This window comes from Perna viridis, chromosome 15, assembly GCF_037379345.1.
Source record: "Perna viridis isolate PV_CMFRI_1.1 ecotype Kerala chromosome 15, ASM3737934v1, whole genome shotgun sequence".
NCBI lineage: Eukaryota > Metazoa > Mollusca > Bivalvia > Mytilida > Mytilidae > Perna > Perna viridis.
This window is the reverse complement of record NC_142459.1, coordinates 8,077,296-8,097,275: the sequence shown is the minus strand read 5'-3', so window position 1 is coordinate 8,097,275 and position 19,980 is coordinate 8,077,296. Positions and strand designations below refer to the sequence as shown.

Here is a 19,980-nt window from a genome sequence, read left to right as displayed (position 1 = left end):
ATCGTTGCTTCAGGCTTATTTTTTTTACACCCAAACCCACGAGGCCGACTTACTGGTCGAAAAGGCAGACCCTCTGGTCATACATGTAACTTCTACATATTGTCATTGTGTAGAAATTCCATTTGATAATCCGGAAGAACTTAGCTGAAGATTTAAGAACCAATCCATATAAATAGACACTGCCTATGACAGAGGTGATTCATGGTGAAGCTAAGTCACGGTATTTTTATGTAACTTTAGTCCTTTCTGCACACAGATCTGTAATTTAGAGACACTCATGGATTAATTTCCCAAAAAGTCAACCAAAAAAAGAACGATAAATTTTACAAAGTGCAAATTTCATACTTAAGGTGGTAGACCTAGGGCAAGGGACATTACTCTTGAAATCAGTGATATGTTTGTATTATATTCAATTTCAACAAAGCCTATCAAGCTTTCATTTGAAATAGAATGAAATTAGTCCAAATTACTTTGATGATTACATGAGATTGATGTAAAATGCTGAATACAAACGTTCCAATGATCCTTAAGAGTTGTGTCTCTTACCTTAGGTCTACCTCCGTAAAGTATATAATTTTCCTTTCAAAAGTATAGCAACCTAAGAACAAACTAAGACCGGTTTAGTAGTCTGTAAATGGTTTTGTCTGACTGGGGGCTAGGGCGCTCTGCCCACAGAGCAACTGGGTTGCGTTCCCCAGATGGTTGAATGTGGGTCGTCAGGCCGTAATACGGAAAACCTGACCGCAAACCATAGTGGTGCAACGTGTTGGGAAAAATGTCACGTTCCTCGCACATTAAAGAACCCTTCTCTGGTATTCTCCCGGATTAGGGTCCATGGATGTAGTGCTCCGCCACAGGAGACTAAATTACCCGATCCTACACACCTCTCCCTTTTTCAAGTGGCAATCAAAATTTGTCGACTCCATTATCCTTGTGTCCCATCCCATTTTCATTTCATCATCATTTTATGTTCATTTTATCATCCATTACATGATCATCGCCTAAATATAACTGAATATTGCTGCCCGGGCGTTAAACATCAACAATCACTCAATCAATCAATCAATCAATCAACCAGTCAATGTGATTTTTTTTAAATAAGAAATCAAAATCAACTGGTTGTTCACACATGAATCACTTCCTGCCTAATTATTTGAAAGACCACTCATAAACAATGGTTACATACGAAGAACGAAGTCAGTATTAATGTAAATACCTTATAAGGAAGTAATATTCCAAAAATTAAAAATTTTATCAAAATTTGCAATCACATGGCGGGTTAAATGTTGGGAATTTTTGATACGGAAGTAATTCGCTCACTTCTTGAATTATATAAAAACGCTGACACGGCTTCAGTTTCCAGGGTTTAGGAGGAATGAAAATGAAGGTAAGTATTTAATTATGACATATAAAAGTCAAAATTTCTACAAACCTGCTAAGTTATTTCATTCACGTAAAATGTATAACCGTAAACCTGTCAAGCCAAACCTTTCGTCAAATGTTGTAACATGTTGATTTCATATCGTTCAACTGAAGTCAAGCAGACATCCAAGTTCAGTGAAACTTCTCTAAACAAGACAATTTTTTGTGTGCCTGCCGTATTAGTTTAAATGTATTTTTAACCTGGGTAAACCGAACATCCGTCTAAACCATACAAGTTTAAAATCTTTAAGTGGTCCGATTAAGGCAGGTTGCATAGTATTTATTATGGTTATATTTAAAACTTATTGCTGCTCTTTTGGGGAAAACAGACATTATTACTGTAAAAACTTTGTGTTAATTCTACAAAATTTGAAAGTTAATATAAATTTTATGGTAATTTTATCACATGTTAAAAGCCGGTTGTTAAAAGAATAAGCCTGCAGCAACAGTAAGCTTGTCATAAATAGCGCTCGGAACCCGGGCCGGAGACAAGGGCGCCTATCGGAGCAATTGGGTTGTGTGCCCCAGGTGGCGGACTGTGATACCCCTGACATCCTACATGTTGGGGTCGTCAGGAAATAATACGGAAAACCTGACAGCAAACCGTAGTGTTGCAATACTACGTTCTTCTTACATTCAATTACCTTGCTGTGGTATTCGAAAGGAGAAGAAGCCTCGGGTTCGATATGGGAGGCTAACTTAAATTGCCCGAACCTACCTACCTCTCCCAATTTTCAGTGGCAATCGAAACTCATCGATCCTGTTATTCCTGTGTCCCATCCCATTTTCATCCCACTATCATTTCATGTTCATCGCCTGGATTTAACTGAAATATTGTTGATTAGGCGTTAAACACCATCCAACCAACCAATCAATCAATCACATGTTAAGAGTAAAAAAAAACAGAGATCCTGCATTTGTGCTACTTTTTGAACTGCATGAGACCGAAACTTACCAAATGTTTGAAGTTACATGTTTGATATTAAAAAAAGGCTTAGAGATATTATTTACTTCAAAATTGATACGTTTTTTATCGATAGCCCATTCTATCCAAAAGTGCACCATGAACCTTTCCCATCCCGAAAACCCACTTCTATTTCAATACATGATAAAGGCGATAAAGTAATAAATTTACCAATATAAAGACAAAATGTTGTTCAATCAATAAAATTGAATGCATAGTTAAAACTTCATTATCTTTGGACATCCATTTATATCATCCTGAATGTTATACAGGGAAGTACTGCTCAAGTGAAATTCGTGTGAATGAGGCAATGGTCATAGGGAATATGAAGTTGCCAATAGAAAAAAATGTTTAAGGATGTAGACCTAGGGTATGGGACACAACTCATAAAAATCATTGGAACGCTTGTATTCTGCATTTTACATCTATACCATGTAAGCATCAAAGTAACCTGGATTGATTTCATTCGGTTTCAAATGAAATCTTAACAGGCTATAGTGAAATTGAATATGATACAAAAATATCACTGACTTCAAGAGTTATGTCCCTTACCCTAGGTCTACCTCCTTAAAAGATGGATTTAGAACATAAACACACCTGTTTCTCAAACAAATTATTTCATTTCAAAATGTATTGCAATGATGGTTTAAGGAGGTAGACCTAGGGTAAGGGACATAACTCTTGAAGTCAGTCTTGCCAATGCTTCTACTATTTACATAACATAAAACATGTTTCAGTTCGTTGTACTGTTGCTAGTTGTTTGGATTGGAAGCTATCTGTCAGCTGGTTTGGAACAAGATCTGGACTTCAAATGGAACGCCTTCAAAAAATCATTCAACAAGCAATATGAAACGTCCGAAGAAGATAGCATGAGGTAAGGCAATAGGTGTACACGGCCTTGTTGGATAACTTCCCTTGCAATTTGGTATTGAGCATGCACTAATGGAGAAAGACATATAAGACTCGGAAAATCGGATTCGAAACTGACTTTGCCTATATTGAAAATAAACACTGTTTAACAATTTTAAATGTAAAATATTGCATTATATGAAAATATATAATGAAAAACTAGAAGCCCTGTTTGTCATAAGAGCCCAACGCGTCATTTTTAGTAGAGATTTTTTTTAGTAAATCAAATTTATCTGTAAGATACTTATGATGCCCCCCGTTCTTTAAATTTGCCAAATTAAGAACATGTTTGTTTTTATATGAAGACATGGTTTGCAGATTCAGAAATGTTATTTACTGTTGGCTAGAGCAGTATATATTTGGTATGTTAAGCTAAGCACGCAAAATACTTGCGGTGAGAAAAAGAGGACTGATGGACGGACGACTGACGGACACATCAAAAATGTTAATTTTCCCAATAACAGTTCCATAACTTTGTTGCTTGGGGTATATTTCTGACAAAATTACAAAGTCCAACTACCACCTAGTTCCGTAATATTACACAAAAATCAAGATTCTGTGACCTTGCACACCATCACTATGTGTAGAAACATTCTGCAAAAATATTTTAGATGTAGTTAAAAAACTACAGGAGGAAATAGCCGGACAACCATATAGCCCTTTATCTGATGAAACTTACTAAATCTAACTATCCCAAATTTCCGTAATAGTTCATGAAAATCAAAATCCTTTGGCCTTGCACCCCTTCATCATGTGTAGAAATATCCTGTAAAATATTTTAGATGTAGTTCAAAAACTGTGCGAGGAGATAGCCAGACAAGCCATGATCATTCCAATCGTGTAATCCGGACGGAAGAACGGACGGACAGGGGTAAATTAATATGCCCCCTGTTTGTCGCGGGGGGCATACAAATGGCAACAAATATAAGAAATGCAAGACTACTTGTTTGCGAACCGATAATACCAAGTGTAATACGCAACTTTGATGAATGCTGTTGCGTATTACATTTGGTACGTAGACAAACATTCTTGTATTTCTATGAACTACTATAAGAGAATGTATTTAATTTGAACACAATATACGCAACCACTGTCGTGAAACAGTATTTTTAAACCGTAAGGTACAACGCAAAACATATAAAACAGCCTCTGAAGGTGTGCAGTTTTATTTCGTCATTAAAGTATATCATAAATCAACTACTGGTTTCACACAACTTATCAATGAACTCGTGGATCGTTATGGTGTATCCATCAGCACCATGAAAACTGATTTATTCAACGGGTCATAGTTTTCCTTTCCTCGTTTGTCTACCCCGGACTTGACTTTTTATGAGCACCTCGGCGGGTGTTTCTAGAAAAGCAGAGGACGCTTACTGTACCGGTGCACCTGGTCCAAGCTCCCAGTTTTAAGTAGAGTTCGCGTTGCTCATTTACTTTTGTTACTTTGTATGTATGATTTTAGTTACTTTATGTTCTTTGTTGTGTATGTCTGTTTTCCATGTCTGGTCTTTGTCCCTGGATTATATTCTTTTGATTACCGCTATAACTTTGGTTCCCTTGATTAATCTTACCTCACCTTTATAGAAAGGCAATTTGGAAAGAGAATCTTCGGTATATAGAGAACCACAACACAGCAGCTTATTTTGGGAAGTCCACTTATTGGCTTGGAATCAATCAGTTCTCTGATAAGGTACGTTTTCTAACCACGTTCTAATTTGATTGAAGGTAAATCAATCGTGATCCCTGACGTAATAAAATTTTACAAGTTACAAAATGTAGAGAACTCTATTTGTGAATATGTGTCTGATCTTTTATGTTGACTATCAGCTAAAAGACACGTATGAGTTCTGGATGAAGTTTCTTTTTCACAAACCTTAAAATTCGAAATGTAGAAAACTGCGATATCTATTGTAGCTAAAAAATATTCAAGACCGTCGTCGTCTCTGTATACGACCGTCGTCCGACAAATAACTCAAAAATACTACCGTCAATGTTTGTGAGACTTTGATAGATTGTTTCTTTCTATTGATGTGATCTCCGTTTTCATGTAAGTCCCCTTTGCAGGCGTATCTAGCTGCGCCCAGCAAAAACATTTCAATTGTTTATATCATAGAAATGAAATAAGACAGTTTGAGGATATCATCAGTAAAATCTATGTGCAAAATAATATCTGCTTTATCAATTGAAAACAGTCAATGTTCAACCTAGGCAATTGATCTTTGAATTATGCAAAATCATTGTTGTGGTTGTCTTTAATGTTAGCCGATCTTACACTATCGTCTGCGATTCTTGAGGCTAGGTTCAAAGTTCAGTACGTAGATCAGCTCAACCCATATGAATATCTTTCCGAGGAATACCAGGACAACATATTAAATCCAATCATTGTAAAATTCTTACCCTATCTTATTCTTGGTCCATTTTCCCAGTTTATAGTGGAGTACAAGTTGTTTATTTACTTTCGTTATTTTGTAAGTATTAAATTGGTTGTTTCATGTTCTTTGTTGTGTGTGTGTCTGTTTTTTTTCATGTTTGGTCTTGGTCCCTGGATTACATTCTTTTGATTTCCGCTATAACCTTTGTTCCCTTGGTTACTCTTTTCTGGCTTATGTGTATGAAATGCAGTGTTGAAAACAATCTGAATATTAACTGTAATCAGTTGCTCAATTTCGGGGGATGCTATCACGTGACCATATTTGTGGCTCCCATATTAAACGAAGTTTGATAAACCTAGTGCCTTTCTACACATGGCAAACGTAATAATAAAATATGAAAATGGCTTTTTTGAAAAGAACTTTTCTCGTAAACAGGAAGTTTGAAAAAAAGGAACTTTTCATCTGTACTTTCCCACAGTATGATGTACAAAGTAGACGAGAAACAATATCAAAGGTCTGATTTTCATATAAATAACGACTTGAGTCTAAGTCTAGTCTCGATATATATTTATAACAAGGAAATAAAATGAATGGAATATTGTTGCAATTACAATTATTGCTGAATTTTAACACAAATGAGATTTTCCGCATATCTACGTCACAACAGGAAAAAACAGGGATGTGATAACGCTGCAAAGAAAATTCAACCTTTCTTCTATTTGACTGAATATAACATTAATATATATTTGAATGACCCATACAAACACTGTATGTTATGCTAATATGTAGAGTTGATCGGAACCATTCATAGATGACTGCTAGCTTTAAACAAAATGACAAAACCATTCCTTGTAAAAATCAGACAATTTGTACCACATCATTTTCCCAATTTTGTACGAAAAGCTAACTGAATTAATCTGAAGCATCTGTGATGTAGATATTTTCTGACAGCTCATTTGGGACAAAAAGTGGGAAAATTGTCCCGCAATTTATCCATAATACATTTCCGAATGATATCTTCATAAGGCAAACTTTATAAACAATTTTCTGGTCATTTCTTGAGGTTATGAGATATAAATATTGAAATAATGCAATAAAATCTCAGCGTTATCCTCTTCATGTGCCACATCTTATACACATATTTTGCCTGTTTCTTAGACGGAGAAGTACATAATAATTTTTTTTCTTTTATTAGACACTCGAGGAAGTAATAAGGTCGGCAACAGGTGGCGTCGCACGTCCAAATGTAACAACGGGATCCACATTCCTTCCTCCGAATAACTTGCACGTGCCATCAGAAGTTGACTGGAGAAGCAAAGGATACGTTACGCCGGTGAAAAACCAGGTACAGGATTCCACAATCAAAAACCCCGAGCAGGATAAATAAACTTTGCTAAGTTCATAATCCAATATCCCGAGCAGGATAAATAAACATTGCTCAATTCATAGTAACTGTTATACATTGAAACGTCTATATCGAACACTCGATAATGAAAAAAAAAAACGTTTTTTTTATCCATCCAAATGTATTTTGAACCTTGATAAACTGAACATCTGTCTTAATCGAACAGATTTTAAGTAACATTCCAACTAAGAATCATGCAAAACGTGATTCATGGGTAAAAAGCCTAAATATTTTTATTTTTGATATTTTGTTTGAATTGCCATAGTCAACAGAAATTAACAATCAGTTTTTCCTATAACCCGTGTTCTTAGGAGATAAAAGTAGAATGCACTGTAGATTTAGAAATTGAGGGAGTTAACTCTGTAAACGACATTGAAATACAATAGAATCTATTGTATTTTCAATGTTGATTATCTTCTAAGAGCAGACAGATTGGAATGAATAATTACACATTTCATACATGTAGTATAGTCCCATAAAACAACTTAATCACAAAAATAAAAATATGTAGCCTTTTTTTTAGGTGTATCACATTTTACAGACTTCGAATGATTCTTAAAAAAAACTGCTACTAAAAGTCCAAAATTGGTTCAGTTAAGACGATCTTTTAACCACGTGACGTGCATTCAATATTGCATGATTTTTATGTTTTCGTCTTACAATGAAGCAAGCGATTCATTTGTTTTAAGCATTTTATTATGATTTATCATTATAATACATTAGCTATTTCGGCATAGATTTTTTTGACAGTTTTGAAGAGCCAAGAGAAGACATCACTTCCAGCGAAATATAATGCTCATTATAGTTGTAGTAAAATCGCAAAAACTATGACCCTTTAAGATATTTAAAAAAATATGTTGCAGAAATAATACAAAAAGTGGGTTTTCAATTTTAAATAATGTTTCAAGTGATGTGATACATCCAATGGTTGGGGAAATCCCGGTAGAATTGTATTTTCGGAAATAACGGGCATGGCTTTAAATCATGGGGAAAAATGCACAAACAGACAAACAAACGAAATACGGCACAGTATTGGATACCCGGTTGTTACAGGATATAGTATAACAGCTCTACTATAATTGTCATCCCTTTGCAATCAACGTCAGTGCACTTAGAATTGCGTATTCAACTAAAATGCACAAGAAGTTTCATGGGCAAAATAATTTGATATATCAGACAACCTATTTTCCCCTGGTTTTAAAGACATTCAAGATACATTATTTCACCTTCTCACGTAAAAAAAAACACGTTTAAATTAACAGAATTCCTCGTAATTGTTTGCTTTTCATCGCTCGACTACTTTTGATTGAATCTGGTTACAAAAAAATTTATATGTATCAGTTTTAGTAGAAATCAGGCAAAATCGGAAATATCTGAACCATTCCAATCAAAAACCCTCGATCTGATAGTATACTTTCAATCAAAACGAAGTCTTTTTTGTTACTAAAATGATGACTATAGACTCGCCGCACCAATGGATATAATGGGAATGATTTAGATAGAAAAAATGTTTTTGTAATGTAATGAGTTCTGAATGTTCTTACGCAAGGTATTTCAGTGATTATATATAAGGCAATATTTGCGGAGGTTAGTAAACATTTTAATTAATTATCAGTCTCTGTAAAAATCAGGCGACGGGTGAAACAGGGTATGACAAAACCCAACGTTTTGAAAGTGTTATTCGACTATTTGCACCATCAAAAATCAATAAAAAAGATAGATTTACCATATCATTTTGGTAAATTGAGTTATTATAATTTCATTGAAATGCACTGAAAATGAACATCTCTACGGCAGATAACTCCAGCGATGCAGAGATCAAATAATTGTCTTTACATTGAGTGAAATTTTATTGTTAGATAGGTGGGGTTGTGACATTCATGTTTGTCAGATCGGTGGGGTTTCGACATTCATCTTTGTCAGATCGGTGGGGTTTCGACATTCATGTTTGTCAGATCGGTTGGGTTTTGACATTCATGTTTGTCAGATCGGTTGGGTTTTGACATGTATGTTTCTGATTTTCAACAATTTTCCTGATTCTTACAAATACTTACACCTTATAACATCATACAACCTGCTCAAAATACTAGTGGATACAAAGATCTTAAAAAGTTTTCAGTATCACCTGATCTACTTCATAAAAAAAAATCGTACTTGTCGACATTTTTATCTGTTAAAGGGAAGATGTGGTTCCTGTTGGGCTTTTTCAGCAATCGCGTCCCTTGAGGGTCAGCACTTCAAGAAAACGGGAAAACTTGTTTCGCTTTCGGAACAAAACCTAGTAGACTGCTCCACAAAATACGGTATGAAGTTTTTTCTTTCCTTCATAATTTTGTATATTATTATTCAAATCTATTTAACATAACAAGTGTATAGAAATTTTGTTGATATAGAAATGCGATTGCTATAATTTATTTACACGAGATTATAACTTGTACTGTAGGAAACCACGGATGTGACGGAGGCCGCGTTGACTGGGCTTTTAAGTACATTATCGATAATGAAGGTATAGACACGGAAGCAGCCTACCCATATGATGGATCGGTATGAATAAAGTAGAATAAATACTTCTAGGTCCCGGTGTTAAAAGAATAGGCCTGAAGCAGCGCTAAGCTTGTCGTAAAAGGCGACTAAATAGTGCTCAGAACCTAGCCGGGGGCTAGGGCACTCTGCCCACAGAGCAACAGGGTTGTGTGCCCCAGGTGGTGGAATGGGGTACCCCTGACGTGTTACATGCTGGGGTTGTCAGGCTATAATACGGAAAACCTGACCGCAAACCATAGTGGTGCACCGTGTTGGGAAAGATGCCACGTTCCTCGCACGTTAAAGAACCCTACTGTGGTTTTCTCCCTGAGTAGGAACCATAGGGCTCCGCCACAGGAGGCTAAATTGCCCGACCCTACCCACCTCTCCCTATTTCCAGTGGCAATCAAAATTTGTCGACCCCATTGTCCTTGTGTCCCATCCCTTTTTAATTTCATCATCATTTCATGTTCATTTTATCATCGATTTCATGTTCATCGTCTGAATATAGCTGAAATGTTGCTGCTCGGACGTTAAACCCCAACAAACAAACAAACTGTGGGTAGAGCGCCTAGCCCCCGGCTGGGTTTCTGAGCACTATTTAAACGCCTTTTACGACAAGCTTAGCGGTGCTGCAGGTCTATTCTTTTAACACCTGGACCTGCACGGGGCGATTTAAAAGCAGACGAGCAGAATGAATAATTATACATTTCATCATATACACCTATAAATCAGCATAACAAAAATGAAAATGTATAGCCTTCCTTGGGGTGTACCACATTTTACAGAATTTGCATGATTCTAAATAATTGTCTACTATACATGACAAATATGCTGTCGTACCAGCAGACAAAGCCCAAAACAACATTGTTGTTGTCTGCACAACGTTTTATATCCAAAGTTTATTATCTCAGGTAGACGTAGAAAATAATAGCAGTGATAAGACCTATACTGCTACCACTCTCTCCAAAGAAGAGATTGTGGAAAACCATAAATCTGTGCTATCCTCTTTTGGTCTTTCTACCAAGGACGCTGATTGTGATTTACCGTCTATGTACTGTAGTCCTAAACTTCAGAAGAATCCTAACAAACAACGTTTCCAAAATGTACCACCAAACCTCTTTCAAAACATTTAACTTCTATACTTACAACTGTCAAAGAGGGTCTGCAGCCCTACCACAACACTTGTAACTCCCGTAGTGGTATTAATTCAATGTGGATCCTGAAAAATTCGAAAGATCTTTTGGAGACAATCAGTTCAAGACTATTATCAGAATATAATAGCATTAAAACCTATGATTTTTCAACACTGTATACTTCTATTTCACATACTCAGTTAAAATCCCGACTTAAAACATTATACGTCGCTGTTTTTCCCAAAAAAAATGGTACACTTAGATACAAATATATAGTTCTTGGTAGAGATTCCTCATACTTTGTAAGAAATAATTCCAAATCACCTTCCAGATATACAGAGGAAGATGTTTTACAAAATGCTGGAATTTTTAATCGACAACATATTTGTCCGGTGTGGTGGACGTGTTTTTTAACAAACTGACGGCATTCCAATGGGAAAAAAAATGTGCTCCTTTACTTGCTGACCTATTCCTTCACTCTTATGAGACTGACTTTATAGCTGATCTGATCAGAAAGAAAGAATATCGTTTGGCTAGATCCTTTAATCTCAGTTTCCGCTATATAGATGACATATTATCTTAAAACAATCCTAATTTCGGGGATTTGATACATCGCATCTACCCAAAAGAACTTGAGATAAAGGATTCTACAGACACTGTGAAGTCAGCCTCATATCTTGACCTACACTTAGAAATCGATGGTAAAGGAAAACTATTGACCAAACTTTACGACAAACCTGATGACTTTTCATTCAGAATTGTCTACTTTCATCTGTGGCAAAATCCCTTCGGCTCCTGCGTATGGAGTGTTCATATCACAACTCATACATTATGCCAGAGCTTGCCGAAACTACGCAGACTTTTTATATCGCGCTAGAACTTTAAAAAATAGGCTTCTGGAACAGGGTTATGTTGCTACAATATTGAGGTCATCACTACAGAAGTTTTATGGTCTTCATCATGAACTCGTGGATCATTATGGTGTATCAATCAGCACCATGAAAACTGATTTATTCAACGGGTCATAGTTTTCCTTTCCTCGTTTGTCTACCCCGGACTTGACTTTTTATGAGCAACTCGGCGGGTGTTTCTAGATAAGCAGAGAACGCTTATCCTACCGGTGCACCCAGTCCATGCTCCCAATTTTTAGTGGAGTCCGAGTTCCTCATTTACTTTAGTTACTTTGTATGTATGATTTTAGTTACTTTATGTTCTTTGTTGTGTATGTCTGTTTTCCATGTCTGGTCTTTGTCCCTGGATTACATTCTTTTGATTACCGCTATAACCTTGGTTCCTTGATTACTCTTACAAAAACTGTTACCTCATACAAAGTGTCTTGTTAAGACACGGTTTCGAATTAACAGGGTTCGGTTTAATTTGTTTTTGTTTATTTGTTGGGGTTTAACGTCCGAGCAGCAATATTTCAGCTATATTCAGACGATGAACATGAAATTGATGATAAAATGAACATGATATGATGATGAAATGAAAAAGGGATGGGACACAAGGACAATGGGGTCGACAAATTTTGATTGCCACTGGAAATAGGGAGAGGTGGGTAGGGTCGGGCAATTTAGCCTCCTGTGGCGGAGCCCTATGGTTCCTACTCAGGGAGAATACCACAGTAGGTTCTTTAACGTGCGAGGAACGTGGCATCTTTCCCAACACGGTGCACCACTATGGTTTGCGGTCAGGTTTTCCGTATTATAGCCTGACAACCCCAGCATGTCGCACGCCAGGGGTACCCCATTCCACCGCCTGGGGCATACATCCCAGTTGCTCTGTGGGCACAGCGCCCTAGTCCCCGGCTAGGGTTTTGAGCACTATTTAGTCGCCTTTTACGACAAGCTTCGCGCTGCTGCAGGCCTATTCTTTTAACACCCGGACTTACACGAGGCGGTTCGGTTTAGACATGGTTCACAGTTAAAAACATTTGTTAGACAAGGTTTATGATCGTGATATGTGATCTACACTGTGGCCTTATATCCAGCAAATCTTAAAACAGTTGCATTAAGTAATGTGGAAACATGTATACGCCACAAATTATATATTCTTGTTCATGTAATAATAGGATCATTTATATTTTGCATTTTTGTAATTTCGAAGTAATTTGGTATAAGCAATATGAAATACCGACTTAAATGTGTGAACAAATACGTTATTCATGCTATAGTGTATGTAAGTCTCGTTCTGGTTTTCGTTCCTTGACCGGAATTTCCGATGTAGAACATAATGAAAACCGAAGACCGGTCTGCATTTATATGTTTACTACCGGGTACTCGAAACGCTGTATAATAATGCAAAATCTTCTATTTTTATCTTAATACAGTTATCCTGTAGAAATAGATATTTGTCATTTTAACGATATTTTGTACACAAAAAGATGTTTTGCCCTTAACACTAAACTCAACGCTCTCTAAATGACTTATTCCCATGCTTTTGAATGGTAGATTAGGACCCATTCTCGTGAAATCACGGGGTCACATGACGAGACTTACTTACCCTATACTGTGTTTCTTTTTAAAGGATAACACATGTAGATACAAGAAGTCTGGAGTCGGTGCAGTCGTTAAAACTTTCACCAGGATACCCAAAGGAAGCGAGAAGTCGCTTCAGTCGGCAGTAGCATCCGTCGGACCAATTTCTGCCTGCATTTATGTTGACAAAGACTTCATGCACTACAAATCAGGTATACTTAAGGCATTCATTAATAAAATTTAATCTTAAAATATCAATGAATAAATAAGAAACAACACTGTTACATTTCTTGTAAGGGGAAAAGTTCCCATTTTTTAGTATCTTAGGGATGATTGATGGATTATTGGGGTTTAACGCCCAAGCAGCAATATTTCAGCTACATTCAGGCGATGAACATGAATGATGATGATAAAAAGAAAATTAGGGATGGAACACAAGGATAATAGGGTCGACAAATTTCCCCACACGGTGCACTAATATGGTTTGTTTTCTTTGTTTGTTGGGGTTTAACGTCCGAGCAGCAATATTTCAGCTATGTTCAGACAATGAACATGATGTTTTTTTTTTGTTTTTTGGGGTTTAACGTCCGAGCAGCAATATTTCAGCTATATTCAGACGATGAACATGAAATTGATGATAAAATGAACATGAAATGACGATGAAATGAAAAAGGGATGGGACACAAGGACAATGGTGTCGACAAATTTTGATTGCCACTGGAAATAGGGAGAGGTGGGTAGGGTCGGGCAATTAAGCCTCCTGTGGCGGAGCCCTATGGTTCCTACTCCTGGAGAATACCACAGTAGGGTTCTTTAACGTGCATGGAACGTGGCATCTTTCCCAACACGGTGCACCACTATGGTTTGCGGTCAGGTTTTCCGTATTATAGCCTGACAACCCCAGCATGTAACACGCCAGGGGTACCCCATTCAACCACCTGGGGACACATCCGAGTTTCTCTGTTGGCAAAGCGACCTAGCCCCTGGCTAGGGTTCTGAGCACTATTTAGTCGCCTTTTACGACAAGCTTAGCGCTGCTGCAGGCCTATTCTTTTAACACCCGGACCTGCACGGGGCGACAATGAACATGAAATTGATGATAAAATGAACATGAAATGAAAAAAAGGATGGGTCACAAGGATAATAGGGTCGACAAATTTTGATTGCCACTGGAAAAAGGGGGGATGGGTAAGGTCGGGCAATTTAGCATCCTGTGGCGGAGCGCAAAGGTTCCTACTGCTATCGAATACCACAGCAGGGTTCTTTAACGTGCGAGGAACGTGGCATCTTTCCCAACACGGTGCACCACTATGGTTTGCGGTCAGGTTTTCCGTATTATCGCCTGACAACCCCAGCATGCAACACGCCAGGGGTACCCCATTCCACCACCTGGGGCACACATCCCAGTTGCTCTGTGGTCAGAGCGCCTAGTCCCCGGCTAGGTTTCTGAGCACTATTTAGTCGCCTTATACGACAAGCTTAGCGCTGCTGCAGGCCTATTTTAACACCCGGGCCTGCATGGGGCTTGTGGGCAGAGCGCCTAGCCCCCGGCTTGGTTTCTGAGCACTATTTAGTCGCCTTTTACGACAAGCTTAGCGCTGTTCTTTTGACACCGGGACCTGCACGGAGCATGACCGATGTGATAATGTCATCGGATTTAAACAGTAAGGAAAATTTATTGAAAGCCTATGGGTGGCTTTGGGCTGGCATTTTTTCATCCCGGTAAGGTAGTTGTATCTTTGTCGTATTCATTGTATCCATTCTCGTCATACTAATCCATGCAAAAGAAAAAACGACAAACGAATAACAATGAACATAAAAACGAACGACAACCATTGGACTACATGTTCCTGGCTCTGAACAGGCATATAAAGTATCTGGCGGGGTTTAACATGTTTGTCAGCGCTCAACCCTTCCCTAACCTGGGACCTGGGAGAGTGATATGGTTTCATTTCTCATCTAACCCAACTTGCCTGTTTCACAGTCAGGTATTGGTTCACATATCCAAACTAGGGAAGCTGTTTTCCAGAAGACTAAGTGATAGATCAGGATTTTCTGAATATTTTTATTCTTGTTTTTTTTCCTTCAAAAGATTGTTGCGTAGGAGACGTTGGAGATGGCACCACAAATGTATAATCGTAAAAGTTATCTTTCAGCTAATTCATTGTGTGTACACCTATTATATCTTGTCATGTCCTAAATTCAATAAAAGTTAGTTCAAGAGCACTTCCGTGCAGGTCCGGGTGTTAAAAGAATAGGCCTGCAGCAGCGCTAAGCTTGTCGTAAAAGGCGACTAAATAGTGCTCAGAAACCTAGCCGGGGACTAGGCGCTCTGCCCACAGAGCAACTGGGATGTGTGCCCCAGGTGGTGGAATGGGGTACCCCTGGCGTGTTACATGCTGGGGTTGTCAGGCCATAATACGGAAATCCTGACCACAAACCATAGTGGTGCACCGTGTTGGGAAAGATGCCACGTTCCTCGCACGTTAAAGAACCCTGCTGTGGTGTTCGATAGGAGTAGGAACCTTTGCGCTCCGCCACAGGAGGCTAAATTGCCCGACTTTACCCATCCCTCCCTTTTTCTAGTGGCAATCAAAATTTGTCGACCTTACTGTCCTTGTGTCCCATCCCGTTTTTCATTTCATCATCATTTCATGTTCATTTTATCACCCGTTTCATGTTCATTGTCTGAATATAGCTGAAATATTGCTGCTCGGACGTTAAACCCCAACAATCAATCAATCAACTTACATAAAACAATTTTACAAATAAATTTAATATGTGTTGAAGTGAGAATAAAAGGATAATTAATTGGAAGGAGTGAATAACCAAAATATGATCACGAGTGCCGACGAACGCAGATTTAACGAGTGTGCAGAACTTGTTCCGCGCACGAGTTAAATCTTAGTGCGTTCTTGGCATGAGTGATCATATTTAGGTAATTCACAATAACCAATTGATTATCCTATTAATTATATAGATTTCCTCGATTATTCTTTGCTATTTTCAACATAAATTTCAAATTTTGTGAACAGCGGATTGATTTGTGACGTTTAGGCGGAAGAAAGTCCGGGAGTGAAATTACCGAATTTATTTCATAGTGAATTATCGAAATTTATTTCACTGGGAACATTCGATATAACACTGCTATATATATAATAATTGTCAAGATCCATAACATAGGTGCCGGAAAACCCGATTTTAACCGGGAATTAAATATTTTAAAGTTGAAACGGAAAGCAGTGATAGTCTTGTCTTTGTTATCTTACTTTTTAGTTTTTTTTTGGAAGTGCCATCGTTCTGTTACCGAATATTTTAATTTGCAATTTGGGGTTTCAGTGATAGGGGTCTCCGTCTGTTCTTCATCCGTTACACATGGGGTGTCTTTTATTCGTTACTCCTCCTACAACACTTAATGGAATTAAATGCACAGAATCTACAAACCATGATCGCATGTTAGATTTTGAATTTGGGGGTTTCATATAGCAAAACATGTAAGTGTTGTTTAAGAATATGGTACATGTTATCAAATCGGAGTGTGGGGGTATCAAATTAGTGAGTATTGGTCTAAGTTTTTTTTTCAGAGCTTACTTCAAACTGTGTTTTCACTTGTTGTCAACCGTTTGTTGAAACTCTGAAAGCGTTTATTATTTTAGGATATACTCTCGTGCATTTGTTGCCATTCTCCACATCCGTTCTTTTTCCATTTAGTAATCATACAGTTAAGTGCATATATTTCTTTTCTTTCAGGAGTATTCAATGCTCCGAAGTGTCTCCCCTACTTGACTAATCACTGCATACTGGTTGTTGGCTATGGTACTAAAGGTGGCGATGACTACTGGATCGTTAAAAACAGGTAAATATATTAGGGTGTCGTATCAGACCCACACTTTGACATAGACCATTTGTTGTAGACAAGCAAATAGCTTTTTAATAATTGATTGTCGCATTAGACACAGAGAATTACTATGAAAATAACATTATCAAGCAATGTTGTTTCCAACAAAGCAAAAACGAAATGTTCCATTCCTTTGTATTGTTTGTTTGTTTGTTGGGATTTAACGTCCGAGCAGCAATATTTCAGCTATATTCAGACAATGAACATGAAATGGATGATTAAATGATAATGAAATGAAAAAAAAAAGAATGGGACACATGGATAATAGGGTCGACAAATTTTGATTGTCACTGGAAAAAGGGGGGATGGGTAAGGTCGGGCAATTTAGCCTCCTGTGGCGGAGCGCAAAGGTTCCTACTCCTATCGAATACCACAGCAGGGTTCTTTCTACAAAAGAAGAGGATTCCTAGCTTAAAGTGGAGTCTAGGTTGTTCATTCACATTTGTTTCTATGTGATTGTAATTGTGCATATTTTATATTCTAAATGTCTTTATTCTTTGTCTAGTCGTTATCCTTGGATAATGATCTTTATTATTACCGTTTAAATCCAGATTATCGTGATTTCCCTTTTAGAGTCTTAAATAATGGTATATTTTATTTTCAGCTGGGGAAAATCGTGGGGAATGGATGGTTATATATGGATGTCAAGAAACAAAGGAGACCAGTGTGGGATAGCTACAGAGGCATATTATCCCAATCTCTGAAAACGTCAACTCAAATTTTTGTTTCATACACAATTATTTTTGTTATTTTATTATCTTTTCCTCTTCTTTACTTCTTTATGAAAATAATCATATAGGAATATGAATGTGTAAGAATGCTAGATCTGAACATGTTTAAGATTCAGTTGCCTACTGAATTTTTTAAATCCTGCTTTGGCCAATTGATTAACTACTTACTACAAACACAGAAGCGTTCAATCGTTAAAATAATGTCAAAATTTATGTTCACTTGAATCCATTAGGGACTAGTGAAGGGTATATCTACTCCCATTTCTAACCAATCAATAAAACTGTTCCAATGTTAATTTAGATTCATTGTGTTCATATATTGTATTCAGTTCGCTACGTTGTGTAGATCGTTCCTGTTTCCTGTCATCACATTCAGGCCATGCACCTAGATTTTGATGTATCTGAATTGTCCTAATTTTGACGTTCGGTGCATTTTTTTGTTGACATATACCAAGATGTAAGCTCAAATTAGATGTTGTTAGGTCATCAAAATGAACGGAGTAGCAACATGGACGTCTTAACCCATTATATAAGGAATGGAAAATTAATTCTTACTATTAAATTTCAAATATTTCTCTTGTTTTGTTTTTATTATATTTATTTGTTTGTTTGTTGGGGTTTAACGTCTGAGCAGCAATATTTCAGCTATATTCAGACGATGAACATGAAATTGATAAATGAACATGAAATGATGATGAAATGAAAAACGGGATGGGACACAAGGAAAATGGGGTCGACAAATTTTGATTGCCACTGGAAATAGGGAGAGGTGGGTAGGGTCGGCCAATTTAGCCTCCTGTGGCGGAGCCCTATGGTTCCTACTCCGGGAGAATACCACAGTAGGGTTCTTTAACGTGCGAGGAACGTGGCATCTTTCCCAACACGTTGCATCACTATGGTTTGCGGTCAGGTTTTCCGTATTATAGCCTGACAACCCCAGTATGTAACACGCCAGGGGTACCCCATTCCACCACCTGGGGCACACATCCCAGTTGCTGTGTGGGCAGAGCGCCCTAGCCCCCGGCTAGTGTTCTGAACACTATTTAGTCGCCTTTTACGACAAGCTTAGCGCTGCTGCAGACCTATTCTTTTAACACCCGGACCTGCACGGGGCTTTTTATTATATTTAAGGTCGGCATGGAAAATTTGTTATTCACAATCAGCAATAATTTTTGAGTGGCCTATTTGTATATAGCTCGAACATGTGTTTCATCGACTCACGTGCAAAACCGATTATCCAATGAGATTAGCGCATTTCAATGAAATGCGCAGTAAATGTTATTATAAGCAGCTAAGGGAAGCTGTTAATTTTGTGAGGTCGTCTCAGGATGATATCAAAATTGAAATCATGCATACGATTGATTGATTCTTGTTTTTATAATGCGGTTCCGGCGGCCAGGGAAATATCAAAGCAAGATCATGCGACAATCTCAAAGAACCTTAAAAAGCAAGGTCTAAGTCTCCATAAAATATCGATTAAACAAAATGCTATTTACATATAAAAAGTACGTCAAAAGTAAATTTAAGACCAAAAAACACACGGAAACATTACTTCGATAAAACATTAAAATAGTGTATTGTTTGTTTATTTGGGTTTAATGCCCGAGCAGCAATATCTCAGCTATATTCCAGCGATGAACATAAAATGGATGATAGAATGTTTGTTTGTTTGTTTGTTTGGGTTTAACGTCCGAGCAGCAATATTTCAGCTATATTCAGACGATGAACATGAAATTGATAAATGAACGTGAAATGATGATGAAATGAAAGAGGGATGGGACACAAGGAAAATGGTGTCGACAAATTTTGATTGCCACTGGAAATAGGGAGAGGTGGGTAGGGTCGGCCAATTTAGCCTCCTGTGGCGGAGCCCTATGGTTCCTAGGGTTCTTTAACTTACGAGGAACGTGGCATCATTCCCAACACGGGGCACCACTATGGTTTTGGGTCAGGTTTTCCGTATCATAGCCTGATAACCCCAGCATGTAACACGCCTGGGGTACCCCATTCAACCACCTGGGGCACACATCCCAGTTACCCTGTGGGCTGAGCGGCTAGGGTTCTGAGCAATATTTAGTCGCCTTTTACAACAAGCTTAGCGCTGCTGCAGGTCTATACTTTTGACACCCGGACCTGCGCGGGC

The 19,980-nt window shown here is 37.8% G+C and overlaps 1 protein-coding gene across 1 annotated transcript; it reads left to right on the top strand.

The window, feature by feature from the left end:
• Positions 1-1,318: 1,318 nt before the first annotated feature.
• LOC148596795 (cathepsin L-like peptidase) lies at positions 1,319-18,410 on the top strand. The gene is made up of 9 exons (XM_088563282.1): positions 1,319-1,387; positions 3,124-3,260; positions 4,880-4,985; positions 6,863-7,012; positions 9,252-9,375; positions 9,516-9,616; positions 13,258-13,420; positions 16,959-17,064; positions 17,711-18,410. Exons 1-9 carry the CDS (start codon positions 1,376-1,378, stop codon positions 17,808-17,810), a joined length of 999 nt encoding a protein of 332 aa, XP_088419408.1. The 5' UTR covers positions 1,319-1,375; the 3' UTR covers positions 17,811-18,410.
• The last annotated feature ends 1,570 nt before the right edge of the window (positions 18,411-19,980 follow it).

What these genes read in the sequence shown, in the direction of transcription:
- LOC148596795 (XM_088563282.1), top strand. An exon ending in TTACGCCGGTGAAAAACCAG is followed by an intron (nt 7,013 to 9,251) that starts GTACAGGATTCC and finishes TATCTGTTAAAG; the next exon opens with GGAAGATGTGGTTCCTGTTG. An exon ending in TACTGGATCGTTAAAAACAG is followed by an intron (nt 17,065 to 17,710) that starts GTAAATATATTA and finishes TTTTATTTTCAG; the next exon opens with CTGGGGAAAATCGTGGGGAA.